This window comes from Coregonus lavaretus (genome assembly GCF_964263955.1).
Source record: "Coregonus lavaretus genome assembly, chromosome: 32".
Taxonomy (NCBI): domain Eukaryota; kingdom Metazoa; phylum Chordata; class Actinopteri; order Salmoniformes; family Salmonidae; genus Coregonus; species Coregonus lavaretus.
The window spans coordinates 11504587-11528702 of record NC_140019.1 but is presented as its reverse complement, the minus strand read 5'-3'; the positions used below and the strand labels follow the sequence as shown (position 1 = coordinate 11528702).

Here is a 24116-nt window from a genome sequence, read left to right as displayed (position 1 = left end):
CACTGGCTTTGGAGTGCATTAGCATATTTATGGAGATAGGAGGAGACTCTGCTCATTTCTATTAAAATCTCTTTTGCATGTATTAATTTCACAGCTTTGAAATGACGCACTGAGAAAACAAACAGAGGGAATGGAGAGAAAAAGCAGAGAGAGACAGAGCGGAAAGGGGGAAAGAGAAGAGGTCCAGAGAGATCCAGAAACAGTTGTAGAAAAAGCAGAGAGAGATAGAGTGGAAAGGGGGAAAGTGAAGAGGTCCAGAGAGATCCAGAAAAAGTTGTAGAAAAAGGAGAGAGATAGAGCGGAAAGGAAGTGAGTGAGTGAGTGAGTAAGAGAGAGAGAAATCCAGAAACAGTAGCAGAGAAAGAGGCGAGAGAGCTGCAATAGGTGGCCTCCAGGTCATCACAACAACAATATATATTCTGAGTCACATGGTAGTAGAGCGGAGAACAAAAGGCAAGGGTCAGGGTCAAAGGGTAAAGGTTGTGAGATCATGGGGAGTGGAAGAGGTCTAAACTTCTTTCACTGTTTCTAGGCATTTACAGTCAATGCTGAAGTGACCGTTGTGGTTTTAACCTAACCGTGATTGTAATGCAGGTGCTTCTGATATTATGTCCTTTACCTGACCATGTAGTCATTGCGAACCAGCAGCAGGTGCTGCATCAGAGATAGGAAGTGTGTTTCAGCCTTGGAGTCTTTGACCGTGTTCATCAGGATCTGGAACACCTCCATCACGTCAGTACGACCGCACGGTTAAGGACCACAACCTCAAGTTGTGAGAGCGGTCAAATAGGAACACTTGTAAATCCACAGCATCATCAACGCACTGAATCATTCTGCTCCTACTACTAAGATATACTATTTTGTTTAGAGGCAACCCAATCTACAGTAACATAGATCCAATATAGTTTACTACCACTGTATATGCAGTAGTCATTGTGTTATATTGTGATGGATATGCAGCAAATATATAAAACTCTGTTAATGATTGGTGTCAGTATCTGATCAAATGCTAAATAGCTTCCTGATCAGTTTATTACTGTGATCAAATGTATCTCAGTCATGATGATCAGAGCCAAAGCAATCAACACGGTAAAATAAAAGCACTGTAGAAATCCTTGTGCTTTTGTGTGAGAAACTATTATGGCACCTTGGAGCCACCTGGTGGTGAAATATAGGAATGCACGTTAGAAGACAACAGTGACCTTGGACTGGTAGGTTGCACCCTATTCCCTATATAGTGGACTACCCTATAGACCGTGATCAACAGTAGCGCACTATATAGGGAATAGAGTACAATTTGAGACACAGCCAACTATAAACTCGTATCACTTTAACATCTGAACCAAAGTAACTTGCCCTTCATAGAGGGACTTTTTGAGCCTCTCTGAGGTGGAAGGATATTCCATCTCGATGCGCACGTCGTTGAGGCGGGCCTGGAGTTCATCAGAGTCATCCTCGGCCTGCTCGTCAAAAACACTGAGCTGCACCCTCAGCTCCTCATTCTCAATGGTCCGAATCTCCTACAGGACCCAGGGAGGAGGGAGACAGGGGGAGGGAGGGAGGGTTGGAGAGTGGGGGGAGGAGGATAGGAGAGGAAGGGGAAGAGAGAAAGGTTCAATAAAAATCAGAACTTCCCTGAACCTACAGGTAAACATGAGTGTTTGGAATCTGTGTGTGTGTCTGTGTGACTCACCGTCAGCAGGTCCCGTAGGCCCAGTCTCAGTAGTTCTGAGCGGATGTGGATCCTGTAGTCCAGCTCTTCTCCTCGACTGATGAGCGCATTGATGAGCTGCATACAGCCATTCTTCAGGGCGATGTTGGGCTTATTCATACCTGAGAGGAGTGGCTGAAACCTCTCAATGTCCAGCTTTTCCGCCTCCTCAGTGATGGCCTCCAGAACACGCTCATGACTGCAGAGAGAGTTCCATATTAATACACAGAAACGTACACACACAAACACACTCTCGCTCGCTCTCAGACACATTCTCCCGCTCACAGACACACTTCCTCACTCACACACCTAAACGGACACTTACAGGTTGTCAGGGTGTTCCAGGATGCAGATGGCCGAGAGCAGTTTGACCACATCCACCATCATGTGAGGGACCCGGGGGTTGATGGCTCGGACCAGCAGAGGGATGCCCACGGCAGACGTCAACATGGCCTTCAGACCGTACTTGTTGTTCATGAAGGCTTTGAGACAGCGCACAATCTCGTGTTGACACTTCATGCCCATGTTTCTAACCGGAGGAAAGAGAGAGAAAAGGTGTGCTACTGTACATAAGGGGTTTACAAACAAAACAAGTGAGTAGCAAATCTACTGCAGCGGGTAATGGGTTATAGGAATAAGAGGGCTGAGGGGGGTAAAATGGTGTAAGAGGGTGTTGATGTCTTACGTAGGGCCCTATAAAATCCGCCATCTGGAGAACGCGGACGGAATCCAGACATTAAACCGGAATTCAACAATATTCAAAAATGCATTGAACTTCATAGAGAATCAACTATATTTATTGAAAATAAATGTATTTGCCCAAGTTTATCATACGACATGAACAGAATGCACCAGTGATTTGTATTTCCTGCAACGTTCTGAAGAGGCAACGAGAATGCCCCCGTGTGTGTGTGTGCAGTGCGCGGGTCTACCACTTTGTGTAGCCGTTAGCGATGATGCTAATGAAAAAACGTCTGGTAGATGGAAAGGCTTTCCCAAAAAGCTTCTCAATTAAATGTTAACTACAAAGTAGCCTATGCTTACCTGACAGAATGATATCATGATTATTTGCATCAATCCAGTGGGTATTTGTTGTGCAAACTCTACAATCATATGTGCGCTACAAAAACACTAAACAACAGTCTCTTGCTAGGTGTGCACTGTAATTAAAGGGTAACTACACCCAAAAATCTAAATCTCTCATACATTTTCCCAGACCTCAAAAGAAGTCTTCTAATGTGGTTTAAACATTGTTGTGGACTTAGAACGTACAATTTAGTTGTTTTTCTAGAGTGAAAACGCAAACCTGGAAAAACTAAACTGAGAAAAGGAATTTTGGGGAAAAAACTTAATCAGACTAAACTTAACTGATTTTATAGGGCCCTACTTACAGGTACTCGTCTCTTTCCTCCTGGAGTTGGGGTTAGGGTAAAAGGGTTGAGAAGGTTAAGAGGGAGGTAAAAGGGGTAACAGGAGTTTGATATCTTACGGGTACTCGTCCTTCTCCTCCTGGATTTTCCTCATGATGTTGAGCAGCAGAACCAGGCCCTCGTCTCCAAAGTTCTGCACCCAGCTGACAGGGTTGTTGTTGAGGGAGACCCGGAGTGACTCCAGACAGCCCAGGAGCTGTGCGTCTCTGGGCTCCGTCCTCAGCTCCTGGATGTACATCATGGCTGACTTGGAGCTCTCCTTCTGGTTCTGACCCTATCCCACACACACAAATGGTATTAGTATATTGGGCACATAAGGAGGACTAGTTACCGCTGCTCTAAGTCTACTGTGTATGTTATACAGGTGGGACTGATTGTTATCCCAGTACCTCAACCTTTGTTACTCACGGCTTTGGACGTGTGGAGGTACTGAGACACCATCTCTCGTTTGATGACGATGTCTTTCGCCCGCAGAGGCTGCTGCTTCTCCTCATTCAAGTTCATATCCACCTGGAGAGAGAGAGAGAGAGAGAGAGAGGAGGGAGAAAGAGAGGGAGGGAGAGAGAGAGAGAGAGAGAGAGAAAGGAGAACAAGCGAGAAAGGGAGAGGAGAGCGAGAAAGGGAGGGGAGAGCGAGAGAGGGAGGGGAGAGCGAGAGGGGGAGGAGAGAGAGAGGGGGAGGAGAGAGAGAGGGAGGAGATAGAGAGAGAGGGATGGAGGGGAGACCGAGAAAAATACATTTAAGTCAGCATCCCCAAAAGAGACACAAATAGCCTATAGTCCACACTTAGCAGACATTAATTCTCTCTGTTTAAATCTCTCCTCTCACCAGCATCTGTTCGAATAGTTCCAGGACGTATTCGTCAGGGTGGTCATGCAGCATAGCCCCCTGGGCAGGAACCTCGTAGTGGGCAGCGTTGGAGTGGCGCTGCCCGGCTGCATGAGGCTTCTCCTTGTCCTTCTTCATCCTCATGCTGGTGAAACGCTCCAACTGCAGAGGGTCAATAGACAGTGGTTAGAGGTGAGAGGTCACACAGGGAGATATGAGGGTTATTCCAGTTCAACCCCAACCCTGTGGATTGGATAGGTCAGGGCAAAAAGTTTGATTTGGGATTGGGCATCATCAGATTCCAGTGGACGTTCAGACGTCATTAATTACTAAATATCACTCAAACACCTTGAGCTTCATTGCTGTGTGTGCTAGAATAAGATTAAGCAGGATCACAGGGTGATGTCATCATCATCCCAGTTCCCTCCAAAGAGTAGGCTACTTATTGTTGGCCTCTTATGACAATGTCTGTGAAATAGGCTTGGGCGGTATACTGTATATTACCGTATACCGGGGTACTTGGAAATAGCCACCAGATGGTTTTTCAATATCGTCAATACCGTTGAAACTATTTATTTTAAGTTTTTCAATGCATTTTAATATTTGTAGCTACTTTAAGTAAATACCTGCATTCAACTTATGCAATACATTAGGAGATAAAGCAGAATGCGTTCTTCATTTCACCCACCACATTATTTTCCATAATGAAGCTTACCGTGGTTGCCCACGACAGTTGAGCCAGTCACGTGTTTGTTTGTAAATAGCACAACGGGAGAAAGTGGGAGCAGGTGAGTCCAGCTGTGTAGCCTATTGACAGGGCTCGCGTTTTATATTGCTTCAATAGAGTGATCAGGGGCGTGCAACTATAGTTTTCCTTCACATAAAATACGTTAGTGCAACACATTTGGTAGAAAATAGCTTTATTTTCATCAGATGACAAGTGGCTGAATTACTAAGGTGACGGGGCATCACTGCGTTAGCTTTCTGCCGTGTTTGAGAAGTCAAAGCCCTTTGGATTAGTTATTTTAACAGTACTGGCTCTCAATTTTCTTGCGTTTGTTCTCCTCTCCATTCTCTGCCCGTCTGCTCCTCCCCCTTCTCAGATTAGAGCAGGCAGGGTCCATGCTATCCGGGATCCTGGGGGCGTCCCTACCCCATTGACGTTGACATTTAAAAAGTTTAGGGTTAGGTAAGGGTTAAAGTTAGGGAAGGATTATGGTTATGGTTTAGGGTAGGGACATCCCAAGGATTCCCGATAGCACTAACCGAGCAGGCCCATTGCCTTAGCGACTCCAGACTCCACACAGAAACAGCATGCAGGCCTACACATGCAGCTCCAGAGCCAGTACTTTTCTTCCTTCAGACAAGCATGCGTCAAAACACTGTACATTTCCACAATGTCGCTCATTCACATTTGCTTGTAAATGTCCAAAATCACCAAAAATTAAATTTGGTTGCTCCTACCCGCAGTGCCTTCGGAAAGTATTAAGACCATTTGACCTTTTCCACATTCTGTTACATTACAGCCTTATTCTAAAATGGATTAAACAAAAAAATAATCCTCAGCAATCTACACACAATACCCCAGAATGACAAAGCGAACAGGTTGACGAATTTTTGCAAATGTATTACAAATAAAAAACTAAAATACCTTATTTACATAAGGATTCAGACCCTTTGCTGTGAGACTCGAAATTGAGCTCAGGTGCATCCTGTTTCCGTTGATCATCCTTGAGATGTTTCTACAACTTGATTGGAGTCCACCTTCGGTAAATTCAATTGATTGGACATGATTTGGAAAGGCACAAACCTCTCTATATAAGGTCCCACAGTTGACAGTGCATGTCAGAGCAAAAACCAAGCCATGAGGTCGAAGGATACAGGATTGTGACGGGGAACAGATTTTGGGAAGGGTACCAAAACATTTCTGCATCATTGAAGGTCCAAGAATACAGTGGCCTCTATCATTCTTAAAAATGGAGGCAGCCACTCCTCAGTACAGTATACACTACTCTATACAGTATACACACCAAAAGTATCATTCCAAAATCATGGGCGTTAATAGGCACATGACAGCCCGCTCGGAGTTTGCCAAAGGCACCTAAAGACTCTCAGACCATGAGGAACAAGATTATCTGGTTTTATGAAAACAAGATTGAACTCTTTGGCCTGAATGCCAAGCGTCAAGTCTGGAGGAAACCTGCCACCATCCCTACGGTGAAGCATGGTGGTGGCAGCATCATGTTGTGGGGATGTTTTCAGCGGCAGGGACTGGGAGACTAGTCAGGATCGAGGCAAAGATTAACAGAGCAACGTACAGAGAGATCCTTGATGAAAACCTACCCCAGAGCGCTCAGGACCTCAGACTGGGGCAATGTTCACCTTCCAACATACCACGACCCTAAGCACACAGCCAAGACAATGCAGGAGTGGCTTTGGGACAAGTCTCTGAATGTCCTTGAGAGGCCCAGCCAGAGCCAGGCCTTGAACCCGATTGAACATCTCTGGAGAGCCCTGAAAATAGCTGTGCAGCGACGCTCCCCATCCAACCTGACAGAGCTTGAGAGGATCTGCAGAGAAGAATGGGAGAAACTCCCCAAATACAGGTGTGCCAAGCTTGTAGCGTCATACCCAAGAAGACTCGAGGCTGTAATCGCTGCCAAGGGTGCTTCAACAAAGTACTGAGTAAAGGGTCTGAATACTTATGTAAATGTTATATTTCAGTTTATGTATTTAATAAATTAGCAAACATTTCTAAAAACCTGTTTTTGCTTTGTCATTATGGTGTATTGTGCGTAAATTAAGGGGAAAAAAACAATTTAATACATTTTAGAATAAGGCTGTAAGCTAACAAAATGTGGAAAAGGTGAAGGTGTCTGAATACTTTCCGAATGCAGTGTGTATGTGAGTGTGTGTGTGTGTGTTTGTGTGTATTGATAGATATACAAAATAATACTGTATAATATGTTATTTATTTCTGAGGTCTGAATACTTTCCAAATGCACTCTATACAGTATACACACCAAAAGTATCTGGACACCTGCTCGTTGAACAACTCATTCCAAAATCATGGGCGTTAATATGGAGTTGGTCCCCCCTTTGCTGCTATAACAGCCTCCACTCTTCTGGGAAGGCTTTCCACTAGATGAAAATGTATGCACTCACTAACTGTAAGTCGCTCTGGATAAGAGTGACTAAAATGTAAAATCTAGATGTTGGAACATTGCTGCGGGGACTTGCTTCCATTCAGCCACAAGTGATGTTGGGCGATTAGGCCTGGCTAGCAGTTGGCGTTCCTATTCATCCCAAAGGATGAAAAGAAAAGGGCCTTCCCCAAATTGTTGCCACAAAGTTGGAAGCACAGAACCATCTAGAATGTCATTGTATGCTGTAGCGTTAAGATTTCCCTTCACTGGAACTAAGGGGCCTAGTCCGAACCATGAAAAACAGCCCCAGACCATTATTCCTCCTCCACCAAACTTTACAGTTGGCACTATGCATTGGGGCAGGTAGCTTTCTCCTGGCATCCGCCAAACCCAAATTCGTCCATCAGACTGCCAGATGGTGAAGTGTGATTTATCACTCCAGAGAACACGTTTCCACTGCTCCAGAGTCCAATGGCAGCAAGCTTTACACCACTCCAGCCGGCGCTTGGCAGTGTGCATGGTGATCTTAGGCTTGTGTGCGGCTGCTCGGCCCTGGAAACCCATTTCATGAAGCTCCCGATGAACACTTCTTGTGCCGACGTTGCTTCCAGAGTCAGTTTGGAACTTGGTAGTGAGTGTTGCAACCGAGTACATACGATTTTAACGCGCTTCAGCAGTCCTGTTCTGTGAGCTTGTGTGGCCTACCATTTCGCTGCTGAGCCGTTGTTGCTCCTAGACGTTTCCACTTCACAATAACAGCACATACAGTTTACATTTGATGAACTGACTTGATGGAAAGGTGGCATCCTATGACGATGCCACATTGAAAGTCACTGAGCTCTTCAGTATGGGCCATTCTACTGTCAATGTTTGTCTATGGAGATTGCATGGCTGTGTGCTCAATTTTATACACCTATCAGCAACAGGTGTGGCTGAAATAGAAGGCGTGTCCACATACTTTTGGCCATGCGTGTAACTTCATGAGCTGGATTGCCTGTCTTTGCAATTAGTTAATTTTAATTTGCGCTCTATAGCATATTTACCTAGCAGCCACCATAGAAATTCGCTATTACTTGGGCTAATTTCGTTAGCATTCTGGTAATAGACGCCCAATGGGGCTTTTTTGCCTTATTTGGCGCCCCCCTGTGTGCTAAGCCGGTAATACCGTAAATCCCGCGACGAGAGGACAGTATGACGATTTGAAAATCTGGATACCGCCCAACCCTACTGTGGAGTCTTAACCTTTCTCATTATAGTGTATAGCATTGATTATTGCCTGTGTAGCTGCTTAGCTGCTCTCAGCGCAGAGACACCAGAGAGCACTGGCAAGCTGCAGCACAATAAGACAGCAGCTCTGGGAAGCATGGATGGAACCAACCTCCACCCCAGACCGAACCTGTAGCCTAGGCCTACCCCTCAGACCGATCACTGAGGGGGAGCCAGGGCGGCACAGACGGACAGGCAGGCACCGTCCAACAGTATCTGTCCATACAACCAGGGTGAGTAGTAAAGACAACATGGTTGAGTTATTATGGGGTGTTACTGCAACCAGGCTCATGGGGGTTGTAGTGTGGTATGGATGGATGGGCATGGGTTAGTAGTGGACTGTATACAGGGTGAGATGAGATGCGACAAAGACAGTCAGATGATTATGACTGGGATGTGGGTACACACACAACCTACCTCATCAGGAATCAGCCGTTTGAGTTTCTGTACGGGGGGGGGGGGGGGGGGGGGGGGGGGGGTTGAGAGAACGAGTGAAAGAAAGAAATGGGGAGATTGAACGGGGAAGAGAGAGACAATGAGGGAGACGGGGAGATCGAGGGAGGGATTAAGAGACAGACGGAAGGAGAGAAAGAGAGGGAGTGGGGGAGAGAGGAAAGGATCAATTAGGATCAGACAGGGATCGTCTCTACAAAGGTCATTATTAATCATTGATCACAAGAGGACAGAGGGGAATAGGCTACAGGTAGATCAATATCACAATAATAGATCACTTCATTAAACACAGTTACACATTACACACTTGATCAATCAAGAACATACACACCTAGATTAGCTCACTAATTCCTCTGGTATGAAGTTATGGATCTGAAAAATTCTACAAGCAAGGATTTATATTTTTTATTTAGAGATTAGGGGATTTCAGATTTTTGACAGGTTTATGGCAGAATCACACTACAATTGCACATGCACATCTTTGCCACAAGGTGTCAGGCTACACCAATGAATGTCCTGGTGATGGCAGCATCTCAACCACCAGGTGGTGCTGAAGATCACACAGACTTGCACACAACTACGGAAAGCTTTTGGGTAAGTTCCTCACTTCCTATTTTTGCATTCTACTCTAATTAGGCTACACAACCGCAAAGATAAGCCAGAAATAAGATGCATGATCTCTGTAACTGTGCTTCCAAACTAGCAGACATGACCCATAATGACTGTCCCACACACCAGCATCTGAAGCCAATCAGCAGCCACCTAGAGCCTGAGGGTCACAGGTCAAAGGCCACTGAACAACACAACCAAGGCTCGACATGTTCAACGGCTTTATAAAGTCATCCTTCAGGAGAAGACACAAACAGAGGAGCACACACACGCCTCATCTCTCTCTGAGCCAGCACTCCTAGATCGGGGGGGGGGGCAGGAACATAATTACAAATAATTTGTACACTGCAAATTGACCGCAAGAATCACAAAGATAGAGTATTTGATTATCTAAACAATATTGAATGTAAAGGTATTGTTTTGTTATGTCTGGTATAGGCTTTCATTAGGTAAGAAGTCTAATTACAAGGCTCTTTTTCAAAGCGATTTGAGTTGTCAATGTGCTGCTTCTCATTGTAAAAAAATATATATTGTTCTTAATTTCATGAAATTGTTTCCTTTTATCCAAATGTTGAATAGACAGGCAGACTAATTTATGCAGGGCGGGGAATAATAGCCTACTATTCTGGAGTCATAAAAACAATTAAATTAATTATGTTATTTGGCGGGTCACGGATCGGCTCTCGGAACAATTAATTCTATGCAGGTGGGTTGGTGAGAAAAATATGTCCTGATATCGGGTGTGACTCGGAATGTATGTGGCCGGCGCGGGGCAGGTTCGGCTCCAAAAAACGGACCAATGCAGGACTCTACTTCAGTGATCAGCTTTCTCTTCAACAGAGAAAGGTTCAATTAGCGAAAGACAGACTCTCTCTCTCACTCACTCACTCACAAAGGCGGACACACATACACACACAGCTACATGGAAAACAGTGCAAACAAGGGACTGGTGTAAACTGCTGTTGGACTATAATGTGGATTCCACAAAAATTCAACACAATTATCTAAGTCACAGTATGGAGTGTCATTAATGCACACCATCTCCACACTTTTATCTCTCCATCTCTCCCTTCATCTTTCCCTTCCAGTCTCTTGTTCTCTTTCCAATCCTCCTCCTCTTCATCCCTTCTTCACTCTCTCCTCTCAGTCTCTCCATCCATCCCGAGGCAGCCAGCTGATTGGATCTGGGCCTGAGAGAGTGGCAGAGGGTCTGAGGTCCCTGGCTGCATTTTCTTCTTTTTGATTACTTTCTCTCAACTTTTCATCCCTCATTACCTTCTAGACTTGGGCAGTATCCAGAATGTCATACCGACCTTGTGCCATAACGGGATATTATGTATGTTTTCAAACTCCACTGATACTCTGTAATCCGAAGGTTAGCAATGCTAACAAGCACATGTATAATCCAATAGAGAACGCTAACTAAATGCATTGTGAAGATTTTATACAGTCTGGCCTAAACTATACAAGTACCTCAAAAATGCTACTTTGCAGTTTGTTTGCTGCACGCAGAAAACAAGTATTAGCCAGCAAGGCTCTTGATCCAGGAGGGGATTCTCTGCTGTTACCAAGCGAATGCTTGATTTAGAAAGAATCTAACCACTTAGATAGAAAGCTAACTAGCTATTAAATTAGCAAATCAAATGCACAACTGCAGAGCATTTAGCACATTTTAGACAGTTAACTTAATAGTTATAAGATATCTAGCTGGCAAACATTTAGTTGTGAATTCCATACTGTAACTAGATCACCTGGCACATGCTGCACAACAGTGAGTGACTCACAAGGCTCCGGTCTCTGGTCATTGTGTGCTTGTAAACAAACACCACGTGACTGGGGACTACCAGTAAGCGTCATAATGAAAAATTATGTGACAGGTGAAATAAAGCACGCAATCTTCTTTATCTCCTAACGTATTGCACAAGTTGACTGCAGGTATTTACTTCAAAAGTAGCTACAAATATTCACATTTATTAAAAAACTTCAAAGAAATAGTTTCAACGGTATTGAAAAACCATCCCGTAGGCTTTTTCCAAATACCCTGGTATACGGTATATACGGTACACCGGCCAAGCCTATTACCTTCTGACAACTTTCACTCAAGTACATTGGGAACACATCCAGATTGGTGTCTGCCATGCCAGCCTGAGCTTTCGACCCTCATCATAGAACTATTAGGTCTGCAGCTAGACTGAATAGGAATCACCTTGTGTTGTGTTGGCCATCTGCTCTGTTCTATTTCTATGGTATTGGGCTGACATTAGCTGGTGCCCTTTCTTAAGAAATACCAGACATGGTATTATGAGTGGGAGTCACCCTACCTCCCTCAAAACCAACACACACTTTGTCAAGTTTTAATAGGCGGCACCCCAGTTATCCAATCTCTATAGGTTAACATCACAAATGAACTCACATGTGGGCTCAACCGCTAAACAGATGTGTATTCAAACACACTCACGGGCACATACACAAACAAAGGCCTACACTGCACATTGTTGTTCACATGATAGATGTTATCACACAGGGAATAGGGTGCCATTTGGGAAGCCGCCACAGGGCTGGTAATGAGACTACCTGTGTAGTGCTGTTCTTCTATACTATGTGATGTGTATGTCCTCTAATGATGTCCTATTCTTATTCATGTTGGAAACAAACATCATGATGTTGTCACAGATGTATTTTCTAAGCTATAACACACACACACAATATTTAAAATAGAGAAGGTTAAAAGGACCAAAGAAAGATGTTTTTTAAAGGACCAAAGCATATGGTCTGCTTCGTGTTTTCATTGTTGGCATGGGAAACATGTTGCGATACTGGGTATCGTCCTGGCCCTAATTCTTATACAGTCATTGTGTTGACCAGGCTAATTGGTCTTTGTCTCCTGCAGTTAACACGGATCCTGATTGCCTCTACAGGGCGGCTTCCGCTAAGGCTACATTGATGACAAGTGCGGGCTCAAACACACAGATCAGGGTTTCTGTTAGGAAAATTTTGCGCCAGACAACGTAACCGGCAAGGTATGAATTTCCTGGACATTTGAGAAATTTACCAGACATCCATATGCATTGGGTGCGTAACGCATTAGGGTGTCGACCCACGGTGCTCAAAATCCCATCTAGATTATTGTAATTCATTTGAACAGAATAGAAAATAGCCTGTAAAGCTGTATTAAAATAAAGTAGAACGATGCTCTTATACCAACATTAAAGGCTTTATTGAAAAGTAAAACATTGCTCTAGGCAGCCACAAAATGAAGAAATTGTCAAACTGACGTTGGACTGTCAAATTCGATATATACAGTGCCTTGGGAAAGTATTCAGACACCGTGACTTTTTCCACATTATGTTACATTACAACCTTACTCTAAAACTGATTAAATCGTTTTCTGCCCTCATCAATCTACGCACAATACCCCATAATTACAAAACAAAAACTGTTTTTTATACATTTTTGCAAATGTATTAAAAATAAATAAATTGAAATATCACATTAACATAAGTATTCAGACCCTTTACTCAGTACTTTGTTGAAGCACCTTTGGCAGCGATTACAGCCTCAAGTCTTCTTTGGTATGACGCTACAAGCTTGGCACACCTGTATTTGGGGAGTTTCTCCCTTTCTTCTCTGCAGATCCTCTCAAGCACTTGTCAGGTTGGATGGAGAGTGTTGCTGCACAGCTATTTTCAGGTCTCTCCAGAGACTAACGTAACAAAGTGTGGAAAAAGTCAAGGGGTCTGAATACTTTCCGAAGACACTGTAAATAAACACATTTCGTTAAGGCTGGTTCAAGAGAAAGCTTATTTTACAATGCTCCTGTGAAATGAGGCCCGCGCCATGCATTTATGAAAGCGCTTGTTTGGAAAGCTCACATTATATCTCACTCTTTTTACAGTTCTACTGGATGAAGTTAATACATTATGTTTATTGTAATTTCAACTATTATGGTGTCATGTGTGATATACGTGGCTCATTGATAACTCTGCTTCCTACAATAGGCAGTTGGCTGCCTAGTGATTGCACAATTGTAACTCTCCGATGTGAATAGTTGGCAAAAAAAAATAATTTTCCATGTGCTACTGAATAAACTCAACTGAAATGCACCAATTGTGCATGATACACATAATTACTCTACTCTATCAATCCATTCCAAGTCTTTATACTATACATGACACAGGGGTGGTATATGTTGATCTTGCCTAGGGTGGCAGCAGAATTGCTTGGACCAGGCCTGTCGAACACAATAATTTGCCTCTAATTTACTTGAGTTTGCGGTGGACCTTGGGCTGCTTAAAGTGAGCTGCTGCTGTTGGGAAGTCAAAACTGTCCAACTCCTTGGAGTAGCTTGTGATGTGCATCAGCCTCATTACTTTGTCCTCAAGAAGGTGCGATCTTGAAGCTGTCATTACTCCGTTTTGGAGAAAGAATCCCCTCTCGGCAGGCACACTGGAAACTGGGATAATCTTAAATTTTGCCCAGTCGGGGTAGCCTACACTTACCTGAAATCCCTTATGAGGACCTTGCATCTTTTGCGTGAATACAAATTTAAAAACACACACCCAACACTAATTTCCAAGCAGCTTGAGGATTTATTATCCTACAAAAGTATATTTGCCTTTGAAGTTGGAGCACATCGACTGGTATTTCCATCAATGAATAAAAAGCATTATTTTGCAATGGATTATTATTATTTTTTAAACAATTTGGCCGGCAACAATATATATATTTTTTAAAATCAGGTTTTCATTTATTTTTGGGGCCAAAAACCGGCATTTACCGGCAAACCGAAACCCTGACACTGCTATTCTAAAAGCAGCTGATGCCATGATGGTGCCATTTAACCCACAAGGCCAGAAACATCAGACTGAGAAAACAGCCACAAAGAACTCTGGGTAATCACACAGGAAACAGTGTGTGTATATATGAGAGCAAGAGAGCGCGAGAGAGGAGAAAATGTCCAAAAGTAAAAAGTGATATTCCCCCACCACACATACAGAGACATAGCCTACACACTGTCAGTCAGGGCAGTAGCTTAACTCTGAGTAATTAGAAAGAGATGAGAAGAACAGGCTGCATTCCTCAGGAGAACTTCACTTCACACGGAGGATCACCACACACACACACACACACACACACACACACACACACACACACACACACACACAGTAACACACCACTAAAACAAAAGTGCTGTGTAATTATCCGTCTAAAAAGTACAGGTGCTGCACAGGCACTCACCGACAAAACCACACACAGAGTTCCAAAAGGAACATCATTAAACAGGCAGAAAGAAGCACAGAACTAAAGGAGCAGAATAACTGTATTTGGTTCTTGTGGTTCCTAGGAAACTTAGTGAAAGTCAGTATTTAAGCGCTTGGCTTGTGACAAGAACATAATGAGCCAGTCAGCCTCTCTTCATAGCACTGTTACTACTAATGTACAGCTCCCACCCAGAACCATAAGACAGCCCTGTGTGTGTGTGTGTGTGTGTGTGTGTGTGTGTGTGTGTGTGTGTGTGTGTGTGTGTGTGTGTGTGTGTGTGTGTGTGTATGTGAGAGACAGCTATGCTGAGTGAGCACGGGAGGGAGAAAGAAAGCTAGAGAGCAGGTGGAGAGAGAAGAAAAAAAGAGCACACACCCATTTATTTATTTATTTTAATAATGATTTTAGAGCCAGTGTTGAGATGTGTTATTACACACACTTGAATTATTACTCACTTCCCTTTAGAGACAAGCAGAGGTCAGAGTAACGTCACAGTAAGTTGAGTGAATGGACCCAACTTAACTGGCTAGCTGCATGAGTAAGGTTCAATAAATAACACCTTCAATTAATTAATAATCCCGTTACCACACCTGTGATCTCATTCTCTCTCTCTCTCTGCCTCTCACTCTTTGCTGCCCCGCTCTCTCGTTCTCTCTCTCCTGTACATGGACAGGACTGACTATTTGGTGTTTCTTTCTGAACAACAAAGTCCACTTTAGATCAGTGATGTTAATGTCTAAACTACTGCTAGTTAAATACCTATTAAGGAGAAAATTAGTATTTTGGGGAAAGAGAGCGAGAGGAGATGGAAAGATGGATAGAGTGGGAGATTGGATGTATTGTTGTCTACACTGTGGCTGTTGATACGAGTGCTTGCAGGGTTGCCATGGCTCCCTGGCGGCGGCTGTGCACTGCTGAGCGGTGAGTGATAGTATCACAGGGAGGGGTTCTCTGGAAGGCGACACGCCCGAATGAGTGACACAACACTTCCTGTTCACAGCTACAACAGGAAGTCAGTGCCATACTGAAACCTGACTCACTATCACTACAGAGGGAGATCTAGGAAAACACATGCCGCTTAATTCTAACATACTCCCTCTCACACACCCGTCAAACACACACAGACACACAAACTCCCCCGTCAAACACACACACACACACACACACACACACACACACACACACACGTAACCTCCGAGGCAAGTCTCCTGACCTGAGGCCTGGTAAGTGAATACAAAATAAACCTAAACCCTAAGTGTTAACGCATAAAGCCCATTTCCTCACCGTGCATTTCAGACAGACATTCTCACACTTGGTCAAATGGACCACAGACAGTTACGTGTCAAAAGGAGTGGTGTGTCCAACTGTCCATGAGAGTGGTGGTGGTGTGTATTAGTGTTGTCACGATAGCAGAATTGACTTCAATACCGATACCAGGTTTAGTATCACGATACGCGATACCGTCATGATACTTGATTCCAAAATGATACCAACACAATGCCACAACAACAAAAAAGGCATATTAGCCAAAGTCACAGAATGGCACTTGATCCAGAGAGATAAACTCAGCCACTGCTCTGTTCAATCGTTGGGCATCTTTTGAGTTCAATATCATTTATTATATTTGAACATTTACGTACATTTCTTAGAGACAGCCATGTATGCATTAATTAATCAAATATACAATCAATTTCACTTTGTTTTTACCAAACTACAAAATAACACAATGGTAATCATAATTTGAAAGGTACATTTCTATTGACAAACTGGGTAAATCAAGATGTAGCCTAGGTCTATTCACAATACAGGTGAATGCATATTATTCAATAGGAGTGTGTGCATGCATTGAGTTATTGATCTTGTTTTAGCTAATTTCATGGCGCTACAGATGAAACAATCCCTTCAATTTAGGACTTATTTTATTGGCAACTGCTAGGAGAACATATTATTGTATTGTACTGATCAACAACATTGGCATAGAAGAAGCAATCGCTTCTTTTATAAAAGTGTGCGCCGTCTCTTTAAGTAATGACTATGTGCAAGGCAGAATGTGGCTGTGGAATCTGACCTTGTGGGTATGGAATATAGTGGAAACCAGACTGGAGGCGAATTAGGTTTTTGGTGACAATCAGCTTTGAAATCAGCATATTTTGCTTTTATGGTTTGCATATTATCACAAAGTACTAGGGTAGTGAACTGATGTTGCTTCAGCTGTAATCTAGCAAGGAAAGTTAGCCTACAATTAAAGGTGGAAGCTACCGGTATCGTCTTGCATTGTAAAAGTGTTCTAGCCTGTATGGACATTGGTTTGCGAACAGTAATGAACAGCTTCAACATTTCTACATACTGTGTTGCATTATTCAAGCGTGTTAACGTCTGTGCAGCATGAGTGGGGAACTAACAATGCATCCCAGAAAGCTCTAGCAATGCTTGAGTAAGTGGAGCAGGCACTTTGCTCTTCGTGCTACAAAGGGGCTGTGCGGATAGAACGACTTGAGCCTCTCAATCACGTTAGACATTTGACAGAAGCACTGAACGAAACAAAAATTATAGTATCAAATGGTTTAGTTTTTTTGGTGAAAAAGTACAGAAGTTTCGGTATTACTGTGCAACACTAGTGTGCGTTACATGCTGACCACACCGCTCGCGTTACATGCGCTCGCGTTGCAAAATAAATGTACACATACATGTTATTCAACCATTTCATCCCAACTGCTTGTGTGCGTCTGCGTAGCCAGGCGCTAAAATAGAACTTGGTTCTATTTTTTACACTTGACGCGTTGCAAGTCCCGCCTCTCTCATCTCCTCTTTGGTTTTTAGGAGCATATACCCACGTGGGTGATTGAAAGCTGAACTGAGGTCCACACTCCAGTCCAGTTGGTGGTGGTAATACACTTTAAAGTTGGTTTCCAAAGGCCATATAAAGTCCAAAGAAGAAGAATGAAGGAAAAACTAACTAGAAACTAACTAGGTTGACCCTTTTGTCTGTGGATTAATTGTCAGAGTAGAGGACCTTGTGCATTTCAGGTAAAATAACAACCTAATGTTTATATCCCAGAACAAATTAGCTAGCAACAGCAAGCTAGCTAGCTAAATGGCCATGAATGTTTCATGCATTTCGACCTGTCCCCTAATTAATAGAGGTGGTTCAGAGTTTGTTTTGATATTTCAACCTGCGCGTCCTGATCACGTCTAGTGTGGATGGAAAAAATCACCATTCGTGCGATGGCGCACGCAGACGCAGGCGCGTGTCCAGTCTAGTCAACATGTTAGGGTGATGTGTGCCTTTAAGGCTTAAGGCAGGCAGGTGGTTACTGGTTAGGCCTAAGTGTGTTACACGTGGTTACATTGTGTTCTTTGTCCCTGATGAACACTTGACTGTTTACACATGATCAAACACTCACTGAGAGATAAACAACTTGACAAAGAGAGAGACAAACATACACACAACTAACACATGACAAAAACAGAATGGTAATGATCATTCACACACAAAACAAATATTTAATAAAAACACTACAAAACACTGACAAAACACACAAATCACAACCAACACTTCTTGGGTGGACGACTGGTTTGGTTGCTACTTTCTCTTGCAATAACATGACACTAATCCTTGTAAATCAACTGAGATATTAACATAAAACCAGCAGTCACTTGGAATGGAATGGTTTGCTTTCCTTAACACCCCTAGGCTAACATACTCCGTCAACACAGAACACACACAAACAAACATACTCACGACCAACCAGCCATGCACCAGCAGCACACTCTAAGCCAGGGATCTAGATTAAGCCGCGAGCCGATTTTTTCGAGCAGATGGTCAGGTGACCAAACAGAAGCCCAAACAGATAATGTTTGACTAAAACATAATTTCAAACCTTGCTTACATTTGTATATGATCACATTATCTCTCTATTACACGTGGACATACTTTGGAACAGATTTCCCAAATTAAAATCACTTGTAGCTAATTCGCTGGTGTTTGTACAGTCTTATGTCAAACAATAACAAATAAAATAAAATAAAAAAATCCAGAAAACTTGGGGGGCCAAATAAAATCACCAGTTGGTGAACCCTGCTCGAAGCAGTTCCATGGGTTAGGCCTTTGATTGACAGCTCACAGAAAAAAAAAGCTGTGACAGCTTCATCATACCCATTTCCACGCATGCCACCTCCCTGTCAGTGTGTGTGTGTGTGTGTGTGTGTGTGTGTGTGTGTGTGTACATACAGTAGCACTATGTAACCAGGAAGTTCTTTAGGTTATATTAGGCTCTCTCCTTTTTATTTCACATCAGACGGTCTCCCTGGTTCACTGTGGCTGGGCCTTCTCCCTTACGCCTGACCGACCCCTGCTCTGTGTGTGTGTGTGTGTGTGTGTGTGTGTGTGTGTGTGTGTGTGTGTGTGTTCAGTGACAGTGGTGCGTAGCCTACATGCAAGTCTTTAGGAGTGTGTCCAAGTGGGCCGTTTTTCCACATGATTGCTCCATCCTTGGAGGGCCGTCCCTAATGGTAAAACAAAAACTAGCCCAGAACAACAAGAGAGGCTAACGCGACCTGGCCATGTCTGTACTGCTGCATGAGGCCCTGCGAGTATTTCTGCTGGCAGATAAGGGATGCAGTCATTAGCGAATGTAGAGCGCATTCCCACTGAAACCATGTCTGTCTGGTGGCATTACACACAGGCAGGCGGACATATTTGTAGGATCATTTTGAATGTTAGGTGAATCGTCAAATACCTGCTTAATGTGGCATACCCGCCTGAATAGAATACTGATTAGGCTATGTACGAAATGTCTGATTTGCATGTACTGTAAAAGCACCATCCCAAAATGAGTTCACCTATGTGAACAGAAAAGGCTTCCATTCATAAATGTGCAGGTGATGCTCAAAAGACGCTGCTGAATGTAAAATCAAATCAAATTGTATTTGTCACATGCGGCGAATACAACAACATTACTGTGAAATACTTACTAAACCAACAATGCTGAGTTTAAAAAAGGAAGTACCGGTACCGAGTCAATGTGTAGGGGTACGGGTTAATCAAGGTAATTGAGGTAATATGTACATAATAATAATAATAATAATAATAATAATAATAATAAGCCATTTAGCAGACGCTTTTATCCAAAGCGACTTACAGTTATGTGTGCATACATTTTTGTGTATGGGTGGTCCCGGGGATCGAACCCACTACCCTGGCGTTACAAGCGCCATGCTCTACCAGCTGAGCTACAGAGGACCATGTAGGACCATGTAGGTAGGGATAAAGTGACTATGCACAAATAATAAACAGAGAGTAGCTGCAGCGTGTGAAGGAATGTGAATGTCCTGTATGTTTGTGTGTGTGGCGTCAGTGTGTTGTGTGTGTTGGAGTGTCAGTGTAGTATGTGAGTGTGTGGTTAGAGTACAGTGAATGTACATCGAGCCTGTGCAAGCAAGCCAGTGCAAAAACTATGAATAAATAATAATAAAATAAGGGGGGCAATGCAAATAGTCCGGGTAGCCATTTGATGAACTGTTCAGCAGTCTTATGGCTTGGGGGTAGAAGCTGTTAAGGAGCCTTTTGGTCCCAGACTTGGTGCTCCGGTACCTCTTGCCATGCGGTAGCAGAGAGAACAGTCTATGACTTGGGTGGCTGGAGTTTTTTTTTTTTAAATAATTTGAGCCTTCCTGTGACACCGCCTGGTATAGAGGTCCTGGATGGCAGGAAGCTCGACCCCAGTGATGTACTGGGCCGTACGCACTCTGTAGTGCCTTGCGGTCGGATGCCGAGCAGTTGCCATACCAAGCAGTAATGCAACCAGTCAGGATGCTCTCGATGGTGCAGCTGTAGAACTTTTTGAGGATTTGAGGTCCCATGCTAAATCTTTTCAGCCTCCTGAGGGGGAATAGGCGTTGTCGTGCCCTCTTCACGACTGTGTTGGTGTGTTTGGACCATGATAGGTCCTTAGTGAAGTGGACACCAAGGAACTTAAAGCTCTCGACCCGCTGTGGTGGTAAGGTGGCAAGGTGGCCAGGTGGAACGCACGACTCGTTTAGAACAGCAATGTTGGCCTATACACCTACAAGAGGGAGCGGTTGAGGATGGATGGCTTATTGGTGATTGTTGCGTACTCATTTTAAGTATACAGTGGGGAAAAAAAGTATTTAGTCAGCCACCAATTGTGCAAGTTCTCCCACTTAGAAAGATGAGAGGCCTGTAATTTTCATCATAGGTACACATCAACTATGACAAAAAAAATCCAGAAAATCACATTGTAGGATTTTTAATGAATTTATTTGCAAATTATGGTGGAAAATAAGTATTTGTTCAATAACAAAAGTTTCTCAATACTTTGTTATATACCCTTTGTTGGCAATGACACAGGTCAAATGTTTTCTGTAAGTCTTCACAAGGTTTTCACACACTGTTGCTGGTATTTTGGCCCATTCCTCCATGCAGATCTCCTCTAGAGCAGTGATGTTTTGGGGCTGTCGCTGGGCAACACGGACTTTCAACTCCCTCCAAAGATTTTCTATGGGGTTGAGATCTGGAGACTGGCTAGGCCACTCCAGGACCTTGAAATGCTTCTTACGAAGCCACTCCTTTGTTGCCCGGGCGGTGTGTTTGGGATCATTGTCATGCTGAAAGATCCAGCCACGTTTCATCTTCAATGCCCTTGCTGATGGAAGGAGGTTTTCACTCAAAATCTCACGATACATGGCCCCATTCATTCTTTCCTTTACACGGATCAGTCGTCCTGGTCCATTTGCAGAAAAACAGCCCCAAAGCATGATGTTACCTCCCCCATGCTTTACAGTAGGTATGGTGTTCTTTGGATGCAACTCAGCATTCTTTGTCCTCCAAACACGACGAGTTGAGTTTTTACCAAAAAGTTATATTTTGGTTTCATCTGACCATATGACATTCTCCCAATCCTCTTCTGGATCATCCAAATGCACTCTAGCAAACTTCAGACGGGCCTGGACATGTACTGGCTTAAGCAGGGGGACACGTCTGGCACTGCAGGATTTGAGTCCCTGGCGGCATAGTGTGTTACTGATGGTAGGCTTTGTTACTTTGGTCCCAGCTCTCTGCAGGTCATTCACTAGGTCCCCCCGTGTGGTTCTGGGATTTTTGCTCACCGTTCTTGTGATCATTTTGACCCCACGGGGTGAGATCTTGCGTGGAGCCCCAGATCGAGGGAGATTATCAGTGGTCTTGTATGTCTTCCATTTCCTAATAATTGCTCCCACAGTTGATTTCTTCAAACCAAGCTGCTTACCTATTGCAGATTCAGTCTTCCCAGCCTGGTGCAGGTCTACAATTTTGTTTCTGGTGTCCTTTGACAGCTCTTTGGTCTTGGCCATAGTGGAGTTTGGAGTGTGACTGAGGTTGTGGACAGGTGTCTTTTATACTGATAACAAGTTCAAACAGGTGCCATTAATACAGGTAACGAGTGGAGGACAGAGGAGCCTCTTAAAGAAGAAGTTACAGGTCTGTGAGAGCCAGAAATCTTGATGGTTTGTAGGTGACCAAATACTTATTTTCCACCATAATTTGCAAATAAATTCATAAAAAATCCTACAATGTGATTTTCTGGAAAAGAAATTCTCAATTTGTCTGTCATAGTTGGCGTGTACTTATGATGAAAATTACAGGCCTCTCATCTTTTTAAGTGGGAGAACTTGCACAATTGGTGGCTGACTAAATACTTTTTTTCTCCACTGTACTGGTAAAGATCATTAGAACAATTATTATTGAGGTTTTTTCCTCGGACTGGTGAAACACAAATTAAAACTTCAGGTCGCACAGCAAAATATTTCAAAGAACTTTAGAGCTCTGGCTGAGGGCTCTTTCTGCCCTCTGGGTGAGAGCACTTTGTGGGGCAGGAAGCTGTGACGAAGGCTCCACAGCCTGGAGCAATTATGGAGCTGTGAGTCCTGAGAAGCAGGATCTTCTGAAACAGACAAACTGCATTGATTACAGACAGAGACTGCCTGTGGGATAAATGTTACAGAGCCACCAATCGATCAGTCACTGTCAGTCACTCACAGCACCTCAGACAGAAGACCTCGAACTGATGCTCACACACAGTGGCAAACAGTCTTACACACACCCACATGTGTTCTCTCAAACACTGTGGCGTACCGCAGACAAGCCACCAGGGGGAGACTCGTTGAGGCCTGGTGACAGACAGTCTACATCACGCAGCGGTGGCTCCCTCTGCTGGACGTGCCAGGTCTCGACGGTTCCTCCGGCCAGGACTAATTGGGGCTAATTGAGGCTGCTGAGTAATCAAGGGGCTGATTGCTCACCAGCCGTACGGGGCCCATAAAGCTGCCAGGAGGGCAGTACACGGGTGAGTTGGAGGTAGTGAGAGGTTGCTACCGGACAGATGTCCTCACGGTCTGATAGAACCGAGGGGCTTGGTGTTCTACACCAGAGGAGACCGCATTCCCCAGAGCCCAGGTAACCTGGAAGAGATCTCCAGGAGGAGACTGGTTTCTTTTATTTTTCTTTATTGTTTTAAATACCCTTGAAACCGAGGTATCACACTACTGTCCGTGTCTGATCTGTGTAAACGTCTTGATCAATCCCCTTGGTCTGCCACAAGTGGTGGAGAATGCGGGAAAGTCTGACAACGTGGTCAGAACAGGGTTGACGTTTACGCGGTATCAGCATGGACGAGTTGATAGCTCAGTTCGTTCGGGCCCAACAAGCGCAACAGGACATTCAGGAACGAACGCTGGAAGAACAGCGTCTACAGAATGTCCGCCTGCTGGAGGAAGTCAGGAAGCTGCGAGGAGAAACGCAGACCGAATCGCATCCCAATCAGTTTTCAATCAAGCTAACGGAGGATGATGACATCGACACCTACATCTGCACATTTGAACGGACAGCACTCCAGGAAGGATGGCCCAAAGCGAAGTGGGCGAGCCTGCTGGACCCGTTCCTGTCCGGAGACGCCCAAAAGGCGTATTATGACCTCAACACCAAACAGGCGGCTGACTACGACTGTCTCAAGAGTGAGGTACTCAGCCGCTATGGGTACAGCCTGGCCCGTCGGGCCCAACTGGAAGTTCGTGGCCGAAGCTTCCCCCCGAGCCCAGATGAGCGACCTACTGCGCATCACCAGGGCATGGCTCCTAACTGACGTAGCCACCCTCCCCGTTATCGACAAAGTGGTCATGGATCACTTCTTACGGGCACTCCCACACGACATGAAGAGGGCGGCGAGCCTACGCGCACCCCAGACCTTGGAGAACCTCTTGGGAGCCATGGAGATGCACCAGAATACAGAGGCACTGCTGAAGGGGACGCAGGCCGAGTCCGGGAGCCATTGGAGGGGATGGAAGGACGCCCCCACCACCGTACAGCCCAATCCGACAGTCAGCCGGGCTAAAGGACTGCAGATCCGGAGAGAC

At 44.3% G+C, this 24116-nt stretch overlaps 1 protein-coding gene across 1 annotated transcript in view; it reads right to left on the bottom strand.

The window, feature by feature from the left end:
* diaph1 (diaphanous related formin 1) overlaps nucleotides 1–24116 on the bottom strand; it is a 140038-nt gene that overhangs the window by 79248 nt on the left and 36674 nt on the right. The window contains exons 2-8 of the mRNA XM_084150200.1: nucleotides 3970–4131; nucleotides 3550–3651; nucleotides 3201–3415; nucleotides 2037–2240; nucleotides 1694–1910; nucleotides 1402–1520; nucleotides 620–736 (exon numbers count right to left, since the gene is read on the bottom strand). Coding sequence (XP_084006326.1) covers nucleotides 620–736; nucleotides 1402–1520; nucleotides 1694–1910; nucleotides 2037–2240; nucleotides 3201–3415; nucleotides 3550–3651; nucleotides 3970–4131 — 1136 coding nt within the window. The remainder of the gene's footprint in view (nucleotides 1–619; nucleotides 737–1401; nucleotides 1521–1693; nucleotides 1911–2036; nucleotides 2241–3200; nucleotides 3416–3549; nucleotides 3652–3969; nucleotides 4132–24116) is intronic.